Below are 17,112 nucleotides of genomic sequence, written 5' to 3'. Positions count from 1 at the left end.
GTCTAAGTTTGGGGATTGCCCTACTTTCTTGATAGTCTCACTTACGCTATCACCAATTCACAAAAATGTGAGACTATCGTTCACTGAAAATATTGTGTTTTGGGTGGACCCACAGATGTATCGATTATTGGTTTACAGTTAGTTACGCTTTTGTAATCCAGCAGGTATAATCTTTTCTATTTTTCAAATCATCTGTTTCGTCTGGCTGAAGACGTTAAACTTAACGCTTTCATGGAGGCAACCCACTGTTAGGACGTTGGAATCAGGTAATATCTTTCCCTTCACCCTGTTATTTTTTGCATAGTCTTCAGAACATTGAGGACAATGTTCGGTTTAAGTTTGGGGATAGGGGATTGAAATTTTTGCTAAGTCCTTATTTCAAAAATTCAAAAGGGTTTAAAATTTTTCAAAATTTTTAATTTTTGGATTGAAAACGTTAGTCTAGTTGTTTTTGTTTGTTAATAGTTATAGAGTCTAGTTGATCGACCTATTCGTTTGCTAAAGGTTTTTCCATGAATTTCGAGTCTTGAAGTTGTCTGTGCACGAGCCATGTGAGTGTTAGATAGGTGAAGAGTTGACTTTTCTGAGAGAACTTAATCAATCATTAGTAGAAACCCATTTATCAGTTAGAAACCTGAGAATAAGGCATGAAGCAAAAGGAAGAGAATATTACCAAAGAAAGAATAATGTCAAAAAGTAGTATTTTGAGTATAGTACTAGTGTACTGAAAAAAACAAAAAAAAAAAACAAAAAAAAAAAATATCGAAGAAAAAAAAAGTGTTTGTTTGTGTTTAAGTGTTTATCCCAAAGTAGTTCTTGAAGATTTGAAGACGTCGAGTTATCAGGAGTTCTAGTCACATCATCATTAGTGTCTATCGACCTCGAGGAAGCATTGTTAGATAGTAAATCAAGTGAGAAGAGTTGGTTAGCTTCCCCATTCCACATTAGTGGTTGTTTCCTTCCTATGAGATCAGTCGTCCACAAAAAAATTGTAGTCCGTCTTTTTCATGTGTTGAGTTTTCCTTCATATTCATACTAACACATAAAGTGAACCATTTCTGAGTGACTTGAATTTTTGAGTGTATGACAGTGAGGCAACAGTCGAGGCGAAATGTATCGAGACGGTAATCGAGGTCTTGTCTGTTCAAAACTGAGATGATACTCATATTGGCTGGTCACGTGCACTTTGGGTCTTGATTACTAGTGAAGGGATTTTTAGCATTTGTATGGTTTGGTCGACTTAGATTTCATTTCTATTAACTTTCGAAAGTCTACCGGATAAACATTTTTATTCCATATCATATTGAGACCCTTCTGGACTTTTGAAATTTTTGAATTTTGTGGGAAATTCACTGCAAACCCTCACGAGACAAAACTCGTCCTCTAGGGTAACCTAGAAGTTTAACGACTTGTTGCACGTGCTAAGTGCAATCGTGATTCCCTACGAAAGTGATGAAATGGGTTTAGTTTCATTTTTCTGTTTTGCTCGTGGACTAGCAAAATCTAAGTTTAGGGAGGTTTGATGAGACGTGAAAATGTCCGATCTGAATCTCTTAACTAAGGCTAGCTACTCCAATTCGAGCAGTTATTCTGATGATTTGTTTGTTTCTCTTGTCCTGGTATCTTCTACAGAATTAAGCACGAAAAACGGATAAAAGTGGGAGAAAACACACATGGGGGTATTTTGGTCATTTTTTGTTTCTGGAAATTTTGGTCAATGTTGATGCTCGGATGAAAGTAAAGTCCGAGATGAACCTAACGGCGAAAACTGAAGTCAAATCGAAGTTCGGATGGGCAAACTAGGTTAAAGTCAATAGATCAAAGTCAGCGAAGGACACGTGTACAAAGCAGGTTACGTGCGGGTTCTCTTCTGTCACAATTCGGGACTTAATATTCTCTGTTGGGCATCCCTTCAAATTTAGCGGTAGCCCGCGAAACATTTGATCAATACCATAGCCACCAACGCCTTCCTTAATTGACTTCAATTTCGTTTGAAATGGTCTCTCTTTATCTGATTTATTACCTTCTCCAACTATTATGAGATAGTAAACAGAGAGAGAGAAAGAAGATTTAAGGTGATATTCTAGAGAGAGAATGAAAACAGAGAGAGGAGAACAGAGAACGTGATCTTTTGGGAGATTGCATGGGCTGGAAATAGATGATGGACAAAAGGCAAGATTCGGTTGATTGAATTTGATAGAAAGAAGAGAAATCAATAGAGGTGTTGATGGAGGGATCTCTTGACAACAAGTTTTAGAAAGATTATAAAGAAGATTGGATTCAAAGTTTAAATTAGAGAGAAATTCGATTGATAGAATATCAGAAATCTTGAGAAAAAATGATTGTTGACTGTTTTCTTCTTCTTCATATCCTATTTTAGTTAGAGAAACAAAGTTTCTAAAAATAAAGAGATTGAATGAAAATTGATAGCAAGATTTAGAGAGAGCTGTATAAAAACAAAGGTTAGTTGATGATCATATCGGATCTTTGGGGGTCCTCTCTGGAGCTCAAATAAAACACCAAGATCAGAGAGAGATAGAGGGAGCTGCTACCATTGTATTCTTCTTTCTTCTTTTACTGTCTTCTTTATCTTTTAGTGAGAGAAAGAGAGAAACAAAGAGAGAGTGAGAGAGAGTTATTTGTAATTAGAGAGAGAAAGGGAGCAATTTGTGGAGAGGATTATCTATTTTGTTATCTAATATAATCTCCTTCAAGTTTTGATTCTCTGATTGAAATTAAAAGAGAGAGAGAAATCAGTTGAGGAAGACGAGAAAATTGCTTGGAAAATAATTTTCCCAGAGAGAAAATACTTCCGAGAAGACGAGAAAACTGCTTCCTTAGGGTGCGTTTGGCTGCCATATAGGAAAATCAGTGAGAAATTTGAATTCTTCTTCCATTTTTTTTCATATTTATTCCAATCTTTGATCATGACTAACTAACCATCTCATCTAGGGCTAGGATGAAACCCATTTTTGAGCTTTTAGAGACACATTTTCGTGTAATTAATTCTTTTGATTGTGTTTAAAAGTGTAAGTTATTTTAGTTAGTTAAACTTATTTTCTTTTCATTGTCTATATTTTTAGTTTGATACACCATGCTTAGATTAAATTCTTTGATGGTGTATGCTTATCGATTAGTAGTCAATAGTTTAGAGATTTGTTTTTCCAAATAAAACAATTACAAGTTTACGATTATCAATCGGGTTTTAACGAATACATCTTCCGGAATTCGGGTAGTTCATTACCATGAATTTTGAGTTATACAAAAAAGAGAGTCGGTTAGATAATTATTAGTTCTTAATGTGATTTTATGTGGTGAATTCCTAAATCCTAGTCCTCTCCCCTATTGATCCGTTTACCGTTTTTATTCGTTTTAATATTTTAATATCTTTAATCACCAAAACCAAATTCCAAACAAAAACCGTGCTACTTTCAAGTTCTAGAACGGGTTTCACTTAGTCCCTGCGGATCGACCCGGTCTTACCGGAATTATCACTTGACGCCCGTATACTTGCGGGTGGTGACCTATTTAGGAAACTTTTTAGACCCATCAGTCCTCGACCTAGAACCAAAGGTCGCCTTTGTCGCCTTACAGAGAGGCCTCAAACAGGACAACATAATTAGAGATATCTCAGGGAGGAAACCAGACACCCTCACAGAACTGATAGAGAGGCTGCAACAGTTTATTAGAAGAGAGGAAAATTATCTACGAATGAAGGAAGTGGCCAACATCTCATACGAGAGTGAACCTCCCCGAAAGAAGGAACGGGACGAAGCCAGGACGCCCAGGGATCGAGAGCGAGGCAGGAGGCCCAGACCTGACTTCTCTACCTACACCCCACTGATGAAAGGGAGAGAGGAAATCTTGCAGGTGTTGATAGCGAAAGGAAAGGCTGAGTTACTGATGCAGGGGCACCCGGCGTGGAGACTATTTCCATGACCGGACCCGGCCATGGACCAACCGGCCAGAGAGAGTAGAATTAGGAAGTCCTTATTTTAGTATGATTATTAATTAATTTAGGTTTAGGAATTATGCTATTTTAATATTTCCAATAATTGGAAAGGTTCATATTTGAGTCCAAGTTATTTAGGCAGTTGCAGTATTTAAGTATTTAGAAAGTCTAATTCAAGTCTATCTAGGAAAGTCCAGAATCCTATAAAAGGATATCTAGTTTGTCTATTATTCTCAGATTGAGAGAAAAACCCCATTGAAGTTTTTAATAAAGTTGAGTATTTAGAGTTATTTGATCTTTATTTTCATTGTTCTTATTTAATTATTCGTATCTTTTAATTCCGCTGCGTTTCTACACCAAGTGGTATCTAGAGCCATAATTTTTTTTTTTCTTCATCACTTTTATCATCATGGTTAATACTACTATCTCTACTACACCAACTAAGGAGAAAACACCAACTTTCTCTTCCGAATGGGACAACATTAAAGAAGGGCTATCTGCAGGAAGAAAATTGGAAGAAGGGTTCAATGAGTACAAGAAGGAAACAACAGAAAAATTCGACAAAATCGATAAAAGATTCGATCAACTCAATGACTCCATCACCATCATCTCCAAACAACTAGAAGGTATGTGTAAAAACCAAACTCCACCTCCCACCACTATCACACATCAACAACCCTATCAACTACCGGGCACCACTAACACCACTCGATTTCCTCCTCTCGGTTTCTCCACCGAGCCCACGACACCACTCTTCGGCCACACCATTAGCCACCCTCCACCGGTTATCACACCACCCTTCATCACCTCCTATTCACCAAACACACCTTTTCAAACACCTACCTATACCCACACGTCCACACCACCCTCATTCTCCTTCCCCGAGCCGACTACAACACCACACCAACCACCACCCGAGAGCCACTTCTCGGCCGACCACAACCTCCTCACCAACTTACAAACCAACAACCGAAACATCACCAACCAAACCCAACCAATTGGCCCTTTAGGAACCATTACAACCTATCAAGACCCACGTCCCCTTTACCCGTATACCCGATATCCTTCATTCCCTACCAACCCAATCGAAACCAACTCACCATACTATCAACATCACAACCAACCCAAAACCCATACCGAAATACGGTCCACCACCATAGCTATTGATCCGGTTACACCACCTCCACAACACCGTCGTCCACATGAAACCGAACCAAACGTCAACCTCCCTCTCCAACCCGACAACACCACAAACCCACGTCACCAAACCCACCCGTTCAACCGAACCCGAGACCACATCTCCACCCATTCACAAAACCGTGACCTTACCACTCCTATCACCCGTCCCACCAACATACCACAACGACAACCATTGGGAGTCCAATGCACCCACACCGAACGTGATCATTACACTCCACCCACCGACACCGAATCTCCGAATCCTAGTTCATCATACCGTATTCGAATGGAAGTACCTTCGTATGATGGTTCGATAAATATTGAAGATTTCTTGGATTACGTCTCTAGACTTGAGATTTTTTTTGATGTTATGCAAGTTGAAGGCCCTGAACAGGTACGTTGTGTAACTGGTTATTTATCTAAAACTGCTCTTACTTGGTGGAAATAGGAATCTGAGAATCGTCGTTTATTACACCTTCCTCCTATTTCTTCATGGTTGGAATTGAAACCATTAATGTTCTCCCGTTTCCTCCCTCCGGATTATGAGAACCAACTACGTGTTGATTATTTACGTTGCCGCCAAGGAAGACGTTCCGTTGAGGAATATGCTTCGGAATTCCAAAGACTAATTACAAGACTTAATCTCCCAGATTCAGAGTCAATGAAAGTAGAAAAATTCAAGGACGGACTTCGTAATGATATTAAAGATTTGGTTAATTTGAGAGCTTTTAATTCAGTTTCTGAATGTATTAGTGTAGCTCGGTCTTTTGAATCAGATTCACGTTCTATTTTTCGGGGACATAGTACGAGAAGTCAAGCAGTCAGAACTTTACCAGACGAATTAGATCAATCAAAGCAGGCGGAGGACGGTACTAAATTACTAACAGAAAATCCTTATAAAAAACCTCCACCAGTTAAGTGTTATCGTTGTTTTGAAACAGGCCACTATTCTAATGCTTGCCCCTCTCGCGGTAAAGCTAATTTGGTAGAAAAGAAAGCTGATTCGGATATAGATGAAGATTAATTGGAACGAATTAATACTATTCCCGACAACGGTGATCGGGTTATGTTACTCACTCGACGAGTTCTTTTCACACCTTTCAAGAGGAATTTATCTCAACGAAAGAATTTGTTCGTTACAAGGGGAACAGTACTGAATAAAGTTTGTACTATTGTGATTGACAATGGTTGTGTAGAGAATTTAATTTCTACAAAACTGGTCAATTTTTTGGGTATTCCTACAATGATTAAATCAAACCCATATAAAACCGCTTGGATTCAGTCAGGAACTACTACACGGGTTGATCACATGTGTACTATTAATCTTTCTATTGGTTCTTCTTATGTGTCTACAGTTAATTGTGATGTCACCGATATGGATTTATGCCACATCATATTAAGACGACCATGGCAATCTGATGTTGATGCCACTTACCGTGGTCGTTTGAATGTTTATGAATTTCCGTGGAAGAAGAAGATTGTGACGTTATTGCCAATTGAAGATGGATCGGAAGAACTACATTCTCTTCACAAACGGTTCGGGACGAACCTCTTGAGGGAAGGGGATGCTGATGCAGGGGCACCCGGCGTGGAGACTATTTCCATGACCGGACCCGGCCATGGACCAACCGGCTAGAGAGAGTAGAATTAGGAAGTCCTTATTTTAGTATGATTATTAATTAATTTAGGTTTAGGAATTATGCTATTTTAATATTTCCAATAATTGGAAAGGTTCATATTTGAGTCCAAGTTATTTAGGCAGTTGCAGTATTTAAGTATTTAGAAAGTCTAATTCAAGTCTATCTAGGAAAGTCCAGAATCCTATAAAAGGATATCTAGTTTGTCTATTATTCTCAGATTGAGAGAAAAACCCCATTGAAGTTTTTAATAAAGTTGAGTATTTAGAGTTATTTGATCTTTATTTTCATTGTTCTTATTTAATTATTCGTATCTTTAATTCCGCTGCGTTTCTACATCAGTTACCCATACCCAATGATGACAGAGAGGAGTTCGGGCCCAGAGACATGACTGAGTGGTGCGCCTTCCACAGAGGCTACGGCCACAAGACCGACAACTGTTGGCACCTCAAAAATCTTATCGAAGAAATGGTAAGAAAGTGTGAGTTGGACAAATACATCCAGAAAGAACAGCGACGTTACGAGCACCGGAACAAGAGGCCAATAAACAGGGCAGGAATCAGATCGGAATCAGAAACTAACGAGCAGGGCCCGACTTTCAAAAAAGCAAACAAGGGTTTGGAGGAACCCGCCGGAGCGATGGGGAATATCAATACAATAGCAGGAGGATCAACCCTCGGCGGAGCAACCAAGGGAGAACAACGTAGATATGCCGACGAGGCAAAGAACCCGTCAGTCCTGCTAATCAAACCTATCATAGAAACACCACCCATCGTTTTTACTAATGATGATCTAGTTGGGGTAATAACTCCGCACGCGGATCCGTTGGTAATAACAGTTGTGGTGGCCAATTGGATGGTAGGACGCATCCTGGTCGATACAGGAAGCTCGACGGAAGTCATGAGTCGGACATGCTTCCAAAAACTCGAGGTAAGTCAACACTACCTCAAATCTTATAAGTCTTGCTTGACAGGGTTCGGCGACAACCAGGTCGAAACAAACGGAATAGCAACCCTGCCTGTACTAATCGGCGAAGGAGAATCAAAGAAAGCGATAATGCTAAACTTCGCCATTGTCGATAAGGTATACGCCTATAACATCATACTAGGCAGGAACATCCTGAGGGAGTCAGAAGCAATAGTTTCCATGAACCACCTCATGATGAAATTCCCAATTCCGGGAACGAATCTCATAGGGACGGTCAGAGGAGACCAAAAGGTAGCCAGGGAATGCTACCTCATTTCTGCCCAGGGCTGGGAGGAAGAAGCGATAAATCCGATCACCGTTGGAGGAGACAAAGTGTTCTACGGTGACCCCACAGTGGACATCTCTCCACGGCTTACAATAAGAGACGTAGGTTTAGAAAGAGAGAAGGAGCTCACGGGTTTTAGAGAGAGAGAGAGGGAGAAAGTTAATCAATTTTATCAACTCCACACGGTTTGTAACAAAGAACTCATACCATAATCACCTTAATCTCCTTCTTTTGTTTTTATTTCAGTGAGAGAAAGGAAACAGAGAGATTGTAGAGAGAGAGAGAGAGAGAGATTACAGAGCTCGGTTTTGATAAAATATTATTTCACTTTGTTTTTTATTTTCTTTTTGTTTCTGTTTTCTTTGTGAGAGAGGGATAGAATACATAAAGAGAAAGAGATTACAGAGAGTTATAGTAGAAATAGAGAGAGAAACAGAAAGTTACAGAGAGAAAGAGAGTTGGAGAAGGCGAGAAAATAATTTTCCCACAGGGAATCCATTTCCGGAAAGACGAGAAAATCGTTTTCCCTGAGGGTGCGTTTGGCAGAATTCTGGGAAAAACAGAAGGAAATCACTTCCCTAAGGCCCTGTTTGGTTTGAAAATAGCAGAAAAGTTAAGTTTCTTTACTCTTTTACTTATATAAATTTAAATGTTCTCTTCCAGCATGAGTAGTTAAATCTTGTCTATCTAGGGTTTTAGATGAAGTCCATAATGAGAATGTTATCGTTTTGATTTATATGCAAGTCAATTAATGTTTAGATTAAAATCTTAGTATATTTTAAAAACTTTATTGCTTTTAACGATGACACTCTCCGGATTTTAGAGCGTTCATGTTATAGAATCTGAGTAAAACAAAGTACTTAGTTGACTAAGGCAAATACATAATCTTTAGGATTGTCACTTCGACGGATTCGAAAACCCTAGGTTCCCCTTTTCTGAATATCAACTTATTTGTTTACTTTTGAGTTTTATGTGCTATTTTTATTTTGAATCATCTTACCATCAATTCACATTTTAAAATCTCAATAGTTTTAAGGTTAGAATTTGAGTTTGACTTAGTCTCTGAGGAACGAACCGGTCTTACCGGAATTTACAACTTGACACCCGTGCACTTGCGGGTATAGACTTATTTAGGAAACTTTTTAGGCCCATCAATGTGCAAAGAATAAATCAGCTACCTCATCAGAGTATTCATGACACCGGTGTTTTACCATATATGGTGGTCATTGCATAATGTGGAATTGTTGCATAACAGTCCCCCCCTCACTAAAGTCAAGTTTGATTCGTTTTACTTCGTTGTATATTGTCGCATCAGTGCAATAACTACCTTTGTCGCGTTGCTTGAGGTTTAAAAGGATTTGTTTTGGTCGGGATCCGCTCTTTGTTAAAGTTTCAACAATTTCTTTTTCTTCTTTGGTTAACCGAGCAAGATACGCATGTCCAGTAAGATTTTCAGGAAGAACATGATTGTGAAAACTATTATATACTTTAACCAACTATTTTTCCTTGGCCACACATTTTTCGGTTAATTTAAAAGGACAATGACATTTCATTGACCCCGATCTTCAGTTCGTTAGCCTTAGGCGTGTAGCCTTTCTTCTGATGACTAACATAAGCACGACCTCTCTCGCAAGTTAACACAACAAAGGAACCAACTCCTCCATTATATAACTTTGTCTGTGAAGAACGAGTGACTAATACAGTTTGATGAAGTTTTCCAATATTTGTGCACCACTTGACAACTTCTTCTTTCGATCCAAAATACTATAAATTTAACAAAAGTCAATAGTTAATATGAAAGAACAGAACTTGCATAAATACTAAAAATACAATTAGAGTATAAGTATACCATATCCGTCTCGAAAAAGTTGGTCATATCAGGTCAAGGGAAGGTTTAGCTTCTTCCAAACTTTCACCTTCATCGCAGATGTTTGGCTACATAAAGTAAAATAAATGAATCATCACAAACAATATTTGCAGAAGAAATAAATTCGACCAATATAGCAGAATTCGACCATCGTGGTCGAAATTTATAAAATATTTCGCTACCAAAATTATGTAACATTTTCGTTAACAAATTTAGTCAGTAATTGCGGCCATTGTGGCCGAAAAATGTCATCTCCACCAATTAAAAAAGTGGTCGAAATTCTGCAATGAAGAGAAAACCTAAAAATCGATTTTCTTTAAAAGAAATTCTTCAATTAAGTATCAAATAATTTTCGTACCTCTTGCAACAAAAGTTCACCAACGTTATCACTACTTGATTTTATTAATTTGCTACATTGAGAAAAACCATATGTATTAATGAAACATCATCTTCCGTCCATGAAATATCATATTTCATTAGTAAAGCATCATCTAAGTCTTGAGAAACGCCTTAAACAAGAAAAAACAAGGTTACGGTGGTTGTTAATAGTGATTATTTGTTGTAGAAAAGGTAAAAGTAGGGTTTTGTGCTAGAGTTTGTAGGGTTTAAAAGATGAATTAAGAGACAAACAATTTTGGTATATTCTTTAGTGCTATTTTTTAATTTAGTTTTGAATCCCTATAAACATTTATTTGTATATTTTAATTATTAAAATATACAAATAAATATGAAAAGTTAGTTTTTTAGAAAGTCCCTCCCTCAACAAAAAAAAATAATATAACGGTGTTCCTTTACCAAAGACCCTTCTTTATCAAATCTTCCTATTTAGCCCACTTGCTTCTCGGTTGCCTCAGAAGGATGTCAAATGGCAATTCCCTGTGACCGATGAGTTTAATGTATTATTGAAGAATAATACTTGGTACTGGTTCCTCACCACCCTTCTTTCAACCTTGTGGGGGTGTAAATGGGTTTATCGCATTAAATCCAAATATGACGGTATCATCAATCTGTATAAGGGTCGTCTAGTTGCTAAGGGTTATCCCTAACAAGATGGTATTGATTTGGATAAGACATTTTCTCCTATCGTTGAGCTTGTAACTATTCTTTTGGTACTAAGTGTTGCATTTTCTTCTGGTTGGCGTATTAAGCCATTAGACATCAAGAATGCCTTACCCATGGGCTTCTTGACAAAGGAGGTTTGTATGGAGCAACCTCTTGGTTTGTCATTTCGACCTTTCCTAACATTATTTGCAAGTTAATGAATGTCTTATATTGCCTTAAACAGGTTCTTCAAGCATGGTTCACTCGCTTTACTACGTTTTTTCATGGATTAGGCTTTGTCGCCTCACGGTCTGAGAGTTTTCTCTTCCTTTTCTAGACTGCATCTTCTATTACCATACTCTTGTTGTATGTCGATGATATCCTGATTACTGGGTCAAATGATTTGATAATAGATCGTCTTATAAGATCTCTTAATGCTCAATTTCCGATGACAGATTTAGGCGATTTACACATTTTCCTTGGTATGGAAATTAGTCGGTCTACTAAGGGACTTCTTCTCACTCAGAACATGTTACTGTTGAGTTGTTACCTCGTATTGATGTTCTTAATTCCAAATCGGTTTTTACTCGAGTACTTGTGGCAAGAAAAATGTCTTCCTCTCATGGTGAAAAGTTTAATGATCCAACTTTATACAACTCCCTCATTGGTTCTCTGCACTATTTGTCTCTGACTCGTCCTGATATAACCTATCTGATTAATCAGGTTCGTCAGTTTATGCATTCACCGACTATGGTCCATTTTGGTGTTGTTGAGCTCCTTCTTCGATATCTTAAAGGGACTCTTGGTCGGGGATCCAGACACTAGACGACCGGTTTTGGGTAACTGCATATTTCTTAGTAAACATCTTATTTCCTGGTCTTTTAAGAAGCAACCTACGGTTGCTAAGTCATGTACGAAAGCAGAATATCGGTCTATAGCAATTGGACTAACTAGTTTTCATACATCATTTGTTAGAGATTTGGGTGTTTTTCTTAAAAATATTCCCTAATTATCTTGTGATATCGAGCCATATATGGCACACAATCCTATTCTTCACTTTTAGATGAAACATATGGAGTTGGGTTTTAAGGCAGTCATATTGAGGGGTACTGATATGCAATGGTGTGTTTATCTGACTCTAACTGAATGGGTCTTTAACAATTACGAACCTATCTTGTATTTGAAATTTTGAATTCCTAACCTCAAGTGGAGGCATGGGAGATTTAAACAGTTTCAGCTTTCAGGTACTGGTAGTTTTGGTTATTTGAAGGTTCTTGTTGTCTTGGTGATTATAATGGTTTAGGACCATACAAAAAAAAAGGTATAAATTCTACATAAAAAATTCAAACAATAAAATCTGTAACTTTCATGCAAGGTTAACCAATCGAGGAATCGTGAATACCAGAGTTTAACGAAATCAAACACTGATTGAGCGAGCAAACTAGCTGAATCCCTAACAAAAATATTAAAGCAAAAAAAGAAGATCCCACCATTGTTTCATGAAATCAAAAAACTTCATGAAACAATGGTGGGATCTTTTTTGCTTTAATATTTTGCAATTGCATGCACTCATGGAATTGTTGCAATTGCATGCATTCATGCATGGTTTGATTCATCATAGAAGATCCATGTTTTTAAGCAAAATCAAGAAAAAGCAAATCAAAGCTAAGTAGTAGCTTATACTAATTAATATCACTCTTAAAAGGTGTTTAAGCTTTAACCAGATTTCTAGAGGTACCAAAACTTCAAATATCCATAACCCAAAATCCATGTCCCAAAATCCAGAATAACAAAAATAGAATATTGTTTCATGAAATGATAAAAAACATAACTACCATTGTTGCTTATAGCTTGTCCTCATATTCAGAAAGTGGTGTCATCTGTTCCTTCAAACCCTTTCTCTTCCTGACGTCTGCAACTAGGACAGCAGCCTGGCTTCCAGCTTCATATGGATCAGAAGACATGACGTCCCAATGATCAAACACACACTGTGGGAAAGCCTGTCCTGATGTTGCAGCACGAAGCTGACTAGAAAACCCAAAGGACTCAACGACAGGAAGATAAGCCTTAATGTTGTATAGTGGAGTACCCGGCCTCTGCATTTCTTCAAAGACGTGACCACGTTTCTGATTCAGAACCCCGTAAATACCACCAAGAGCCTGCTCTGGCGCCTGGATCTCCACTAGGTAGACTGGCTCCAATAGCCTGGGCTTGGCAGTGATTTGTGAGGCATAGATAGCTCTTCTGGCCGTGGGGATGACTTGTCCACCACCTCTGTGGATGGCATCAGCGTGGAGAACAACATCACATACTTCAAAACATATTCCCCTCATGTTTTCTTCAGCCAATGCTCCTTCCTTTGAAGCCCACTGGAACCCAGCAACGACAGAGTCCTTGATTTCATTAAGATACTGTACTCCCTTACACATGTCTACAACCATGTTTGGTCCGGTGGTCTCGGGCCCGAAACACCAGATCTTTTTGGCTAGATCCTTGTCCCATCCAAATTCCTCGGATAAGATCTTTGAGCGGACCTTGGGGTCGTCTCTTGGACCAATTCTGCCGTCGTCGATTGCCTCAGCAAGCCCATCTTCAAGGGGTCGTGCTTCCATGTACAAACGGTTGTGCTTATTTGGAGACTTGCTCATCACAGTTCTGCATGATTTGTCTAGAACAGTCTCACGGAAGGACACGACTGGGTCAGACTTGACTATTTCTGCTCCACCCATGAAATCATCTTGCAAGTCCTTCAAGCAGATCTCGAGGTGGAGTTCTCCTGCACCAGCAATTATGTGCTCCCCAGACTCCTCAATTGAACAGACAACCATAGGATCGGACTTGGCAAGACGCTTGAGTCCTTCAACAAGTTTGGGTAGGTCGGAAGCAACCTTGCACTGGACAGCGACACGGACAACAGGAGATACTGAAAATTTCATGGCTCTGATAGGATGAGCATCAACTTCTTTCTCATTTGTTAGAGTTGCATTCTTGGTGATAAATTGATCCAGACCCACCATAGCAACTGTGTTACCACAAGGTACATCCTCAACTGATTCTTGCCTCTTTCCCATCCAGATGACAGTCCTCTGGACACTTTTAGTATACAAGTCTTTCTTCTGGCCAGGAACAAAGTTAGGCCCCATGATTCGAACTTTCATACCAGTTGCAACCTTACCAGAGAAAACACGACCAAAAGCAAAGAATCTACCCTTATCAGGTGCGGGAATCATCTTAGACACGTAAAGCATGAGGGGTCCTTCAGGATCACAGTTTCTGATAGCGTTGGCATATTGGTCATCAAGAGGCCCCTCGTATAAGTTCTCAACACGGTATCTTTGAGCAGTAGAAGGAGATGGAAGGTGAAAGATCATCATTTCAAGTAGAGCAGTACTTGCTGGGAGCCATGTTTGCATCACACGCTTCATCAAGGGTTTACCGAGCAGATCTTTCTCCTCAGATTTCATTGTAACTCCAAGCTTCTGCAACATAGGCCACAACTTGTCCTTCTGGTCGTTCATGCAAGTGTTAATAATCTGCTTAATAGGTTCATAACAGAACTGGACGAACCCACGCTTGCAAGTTGGAGATCCAGTGTTCTTGCTGGTCCATTTCTTGGTTGCCGGGTCAAAGAAGTTCTCACCCCACAGCCTCTCCATCATCTTAGTCACATCAACTCCGAACTTCGATGCATACATGTTGGCGAAATTAGTCAGAGTGAAAGCCCACCCGTGCAAACCAGCAGAGAAGGCAACAGTTCCTTTCTCAGGGTAAACTTGGACATCACCGAGAAGTGGGTCTTCATAGGTAGCCATAATGACATTGGCATTCTCAATGACCCTCTGGAAGGTCTGATAAGCCTCCTCTCCGTCAACCTGTAGTTCGAGAAAGCACCTGTCCATCTTGTTAACAGTTAAAACGGGCCTAATCCTTTCCCCAAGGGCCTGGCGAAGGACAGTCTCGGTTTGGACACAAACACCTTCAATGCAATCGACCACCACAAGGGCACCATCAGTAATACGCAATGCGGCTGTGACCTCGGAAGAGAAGTCAACGTGACCGGGTGAATCAATAAGGTTGATGAGATACTCATTCCCCATTCTTTCTCCCTTGAAGGCCTTCAAAGAAGCGTCGGTCATCTCGTAATAGAGAGAGATACCGGTGGACTTGATTGTAATACCACGCTCTGCCTCATCAGCACGGGTATCGGTCATTCGTACATCTCCAGCAACTTCTTGTGCGATGATACCAGCAGCGGCCACCAAAGAATCGGTAAGAGTGGATTTCCCTACGAGGAACAAACAACAATCACATAAATACTGGTGTTTTAAAGGTACCGAATAAACAACGATTTCTACAACGACCGAAGATGATACAAGTTATTCTAGTAAGAAGAAAAAATTACTAGTTCAGGGATATCAATACAGAAAGGAAATTGCAGTTTCAAAAATTTCATACCATGATCGACGTGGGCAATGACAGACATATTACGGATGTTGTGTTTCAGGTCCATAATCCTGCGTAGCTCTTCTGCTGTAAACTTCACCTGTAAAACATATGAAGGAAGAAAACTCATCAGAGATTCAGAAAATTAAGAAAACAAACAATAGATCTGCAATTGAAACTTGAAATACAAAAAGCTTACCATCTTTACTCCTTTTCTATATCACACGTCAAACAATCTGTATGAGAAATGTTTCTGAAATGTCAAAATAACAACATAAAATCGAAGTTAAATTACAGGAACTAATCGTAATGAATAGCGAGAAGAATGAAGTCTATAAACTAATTCGCTACAAATACAGTATAAGAGGTTGTAAAAGTCAGTTTAAATGTTTGATTTAGAACATCTTTAGATTATTGATTTTGTGGCAATTAATGAATATCTTTAGATTTAGAACGCTAAATTAAACAAAAAACCAGATAAATGAAGATAGCAAGGAGTGTATTAAGCTCGAACCAATCATCAGAGAAGAAAGATACTTAAAGATGTTCTCAGCTACATCTATTAACACAGATAATCTTGCAGATGCAAAACCTAATTTAGAGAGAGGAAGAAAGATACCTGGAGATGGAGTGGCTGCGAAGGTTCAGCGGCGGATGAAGAAAAAGAGATGACCAAGTGAGAGACGGTAACCTAAATAACTGATGAAATGAGAATGCCCTCCTCCTAGGGTTCAAGACAAAATTGGGCCTGGACCCAAGCTCTCATTTCAAAGCTTATATTGGCCCAAAGAATGGTTAAGACTTAGGTGGGCCAGGTATATATTTAAGGCCGTGACGGTTGGGAATTTGTTCCGAAAACCCGGATCCGCCCGCGTCCGCCCATGTCCGCAAAGGACCGTGACCGCCCGTGACCGAATCGGGTAAAGCCCGTCCGACCGAGAAGGTTCTAGCGGACGGTCACGGACAAAAGGGCTTACCCGGAGGTCCGCCCGTGACCGACTGCTTTAGCTAAAGACCGACCGCCCGACCATATACCCGGAAGAAGATTGACCATTAGATTTTGTAGGGTATTATTAGAGTCGCTGGATTTCCTTGAGTATATAACCAAAAAAAAACCCTAGACCTACAATCCTTTCATTTCTTCTTCATTTCTTCTTCATTTCTTCTTCTCACTTCTTAAACGGCTGGAATCCCTAAAACTTCTGAAATCCCAAACCCTAAGATCTAACTTCTAAGTATTCTAAAACCCTAATCATCCAACGTTCAACCCTCATTAGCCATTAGTCTTCACTCTTCAACGAAGAATCAGTTGGTTTTTGTTTTTTTTTTGGGTTGTAGTCTTGAAGATTCGGTTGAAGATTCAACCCTCTTTAGTTTCAACCCTCAACTCTCATTGAATCAAAGGTACGAAACTACAAATTAATCATCTAAATATTTCATTCCTTTTCTCTGTTTTAGATAATTTTTTGTTAGAATAATATTTATTCCTTTTTTTTCGATCTATTTAACTGTTTAGGTTAGGCCTTAAGGTTTACTTATGCTATGTTTCTAAAAATCTTACTGAATCTTCAAATGATTTTTTGTTTACTTATTATCTGTTTCGAAAAATCTAGAAATCGATTTTTTTGTTTCTAAGATCTAGAAATAATAGTGTTTAGTGATTCTTTAAATTGTTTTTTGTTTCCAATATCTAGGAAAAAAGTGTACTGTTTTAATATCTAGAAATCATTTTTTGTTTCTA

At 38.9% G+C, this 17,112-nt stretch overlaps 1 protein-coding gene across 2 annotated transcripts; it reads right to left on the bottom strand.

The window, feature by feature from the left end:
- Window positions 1-12,335: 12,335 nt before the first annotated feature.
- On the bottom strand, window positions 12,336-16,168 carry LOC147566180 (elongation factor 2). 2 transcript variants are annotated; one of them, XR_015230372.1, is made up of 5 exons: window positions 15,991-16,140; window positions 15,571-15,624; window positions 15,384-15,471; window positions 12,667-15,213; window positions 12,336-12,441 (listed from the first exon to the last, which is right to left on the bottom strand). XR_015230372.1 is itself a non-coding variant. In XM_086652676.1 (4 exons), exons 2-4 carry the CDS (start codon window positions 15,571-15,573, stop codon window positions 12,773-12,775), a joined length of 2,532 nt encoding a protein of 843 aa, XP_086508802.1. In that variant the 5' UTR covers window positions 15,574-15,624; window positions 15,991-16,168; the 3' UTR covers window positions 12,637-12,772. The 2 variants fall into 2 exon arrangements, 1 of the variants encoding a protein (XP_086508802.1); XM_086652676.1 differs by lacking the exon at window positions 12,336-12,441 and having other exon boundaries at window positions 12,637-15,213; window positions 15,991-16,168.
- Window positions 16,169-17,112: the final 944 nt, after the last annotated feature.

The sequence above is a fragment of the Eschscholzia californica genome, unplaced genomic scaffold (genome assembly GCF_041429995.1).
Source record: "Eschscholzia californica isolate CP2 unplaced genomic scaffold, dmEscCali1.0.p SCAF_1, whole genome shotgun sequence".
Taxonomy (NCBI): Eukaryota; Viridiplantae; Streptophyta; class Magnoliopsida; order Ranunculales; family Papaveraceae; genus Eschscholzia; species Eschscholzia californica.
Note: the sequence above shows the minus strand (reverse complement) of the source record. Positions and strands in the feature narration are given on the sequence as shown.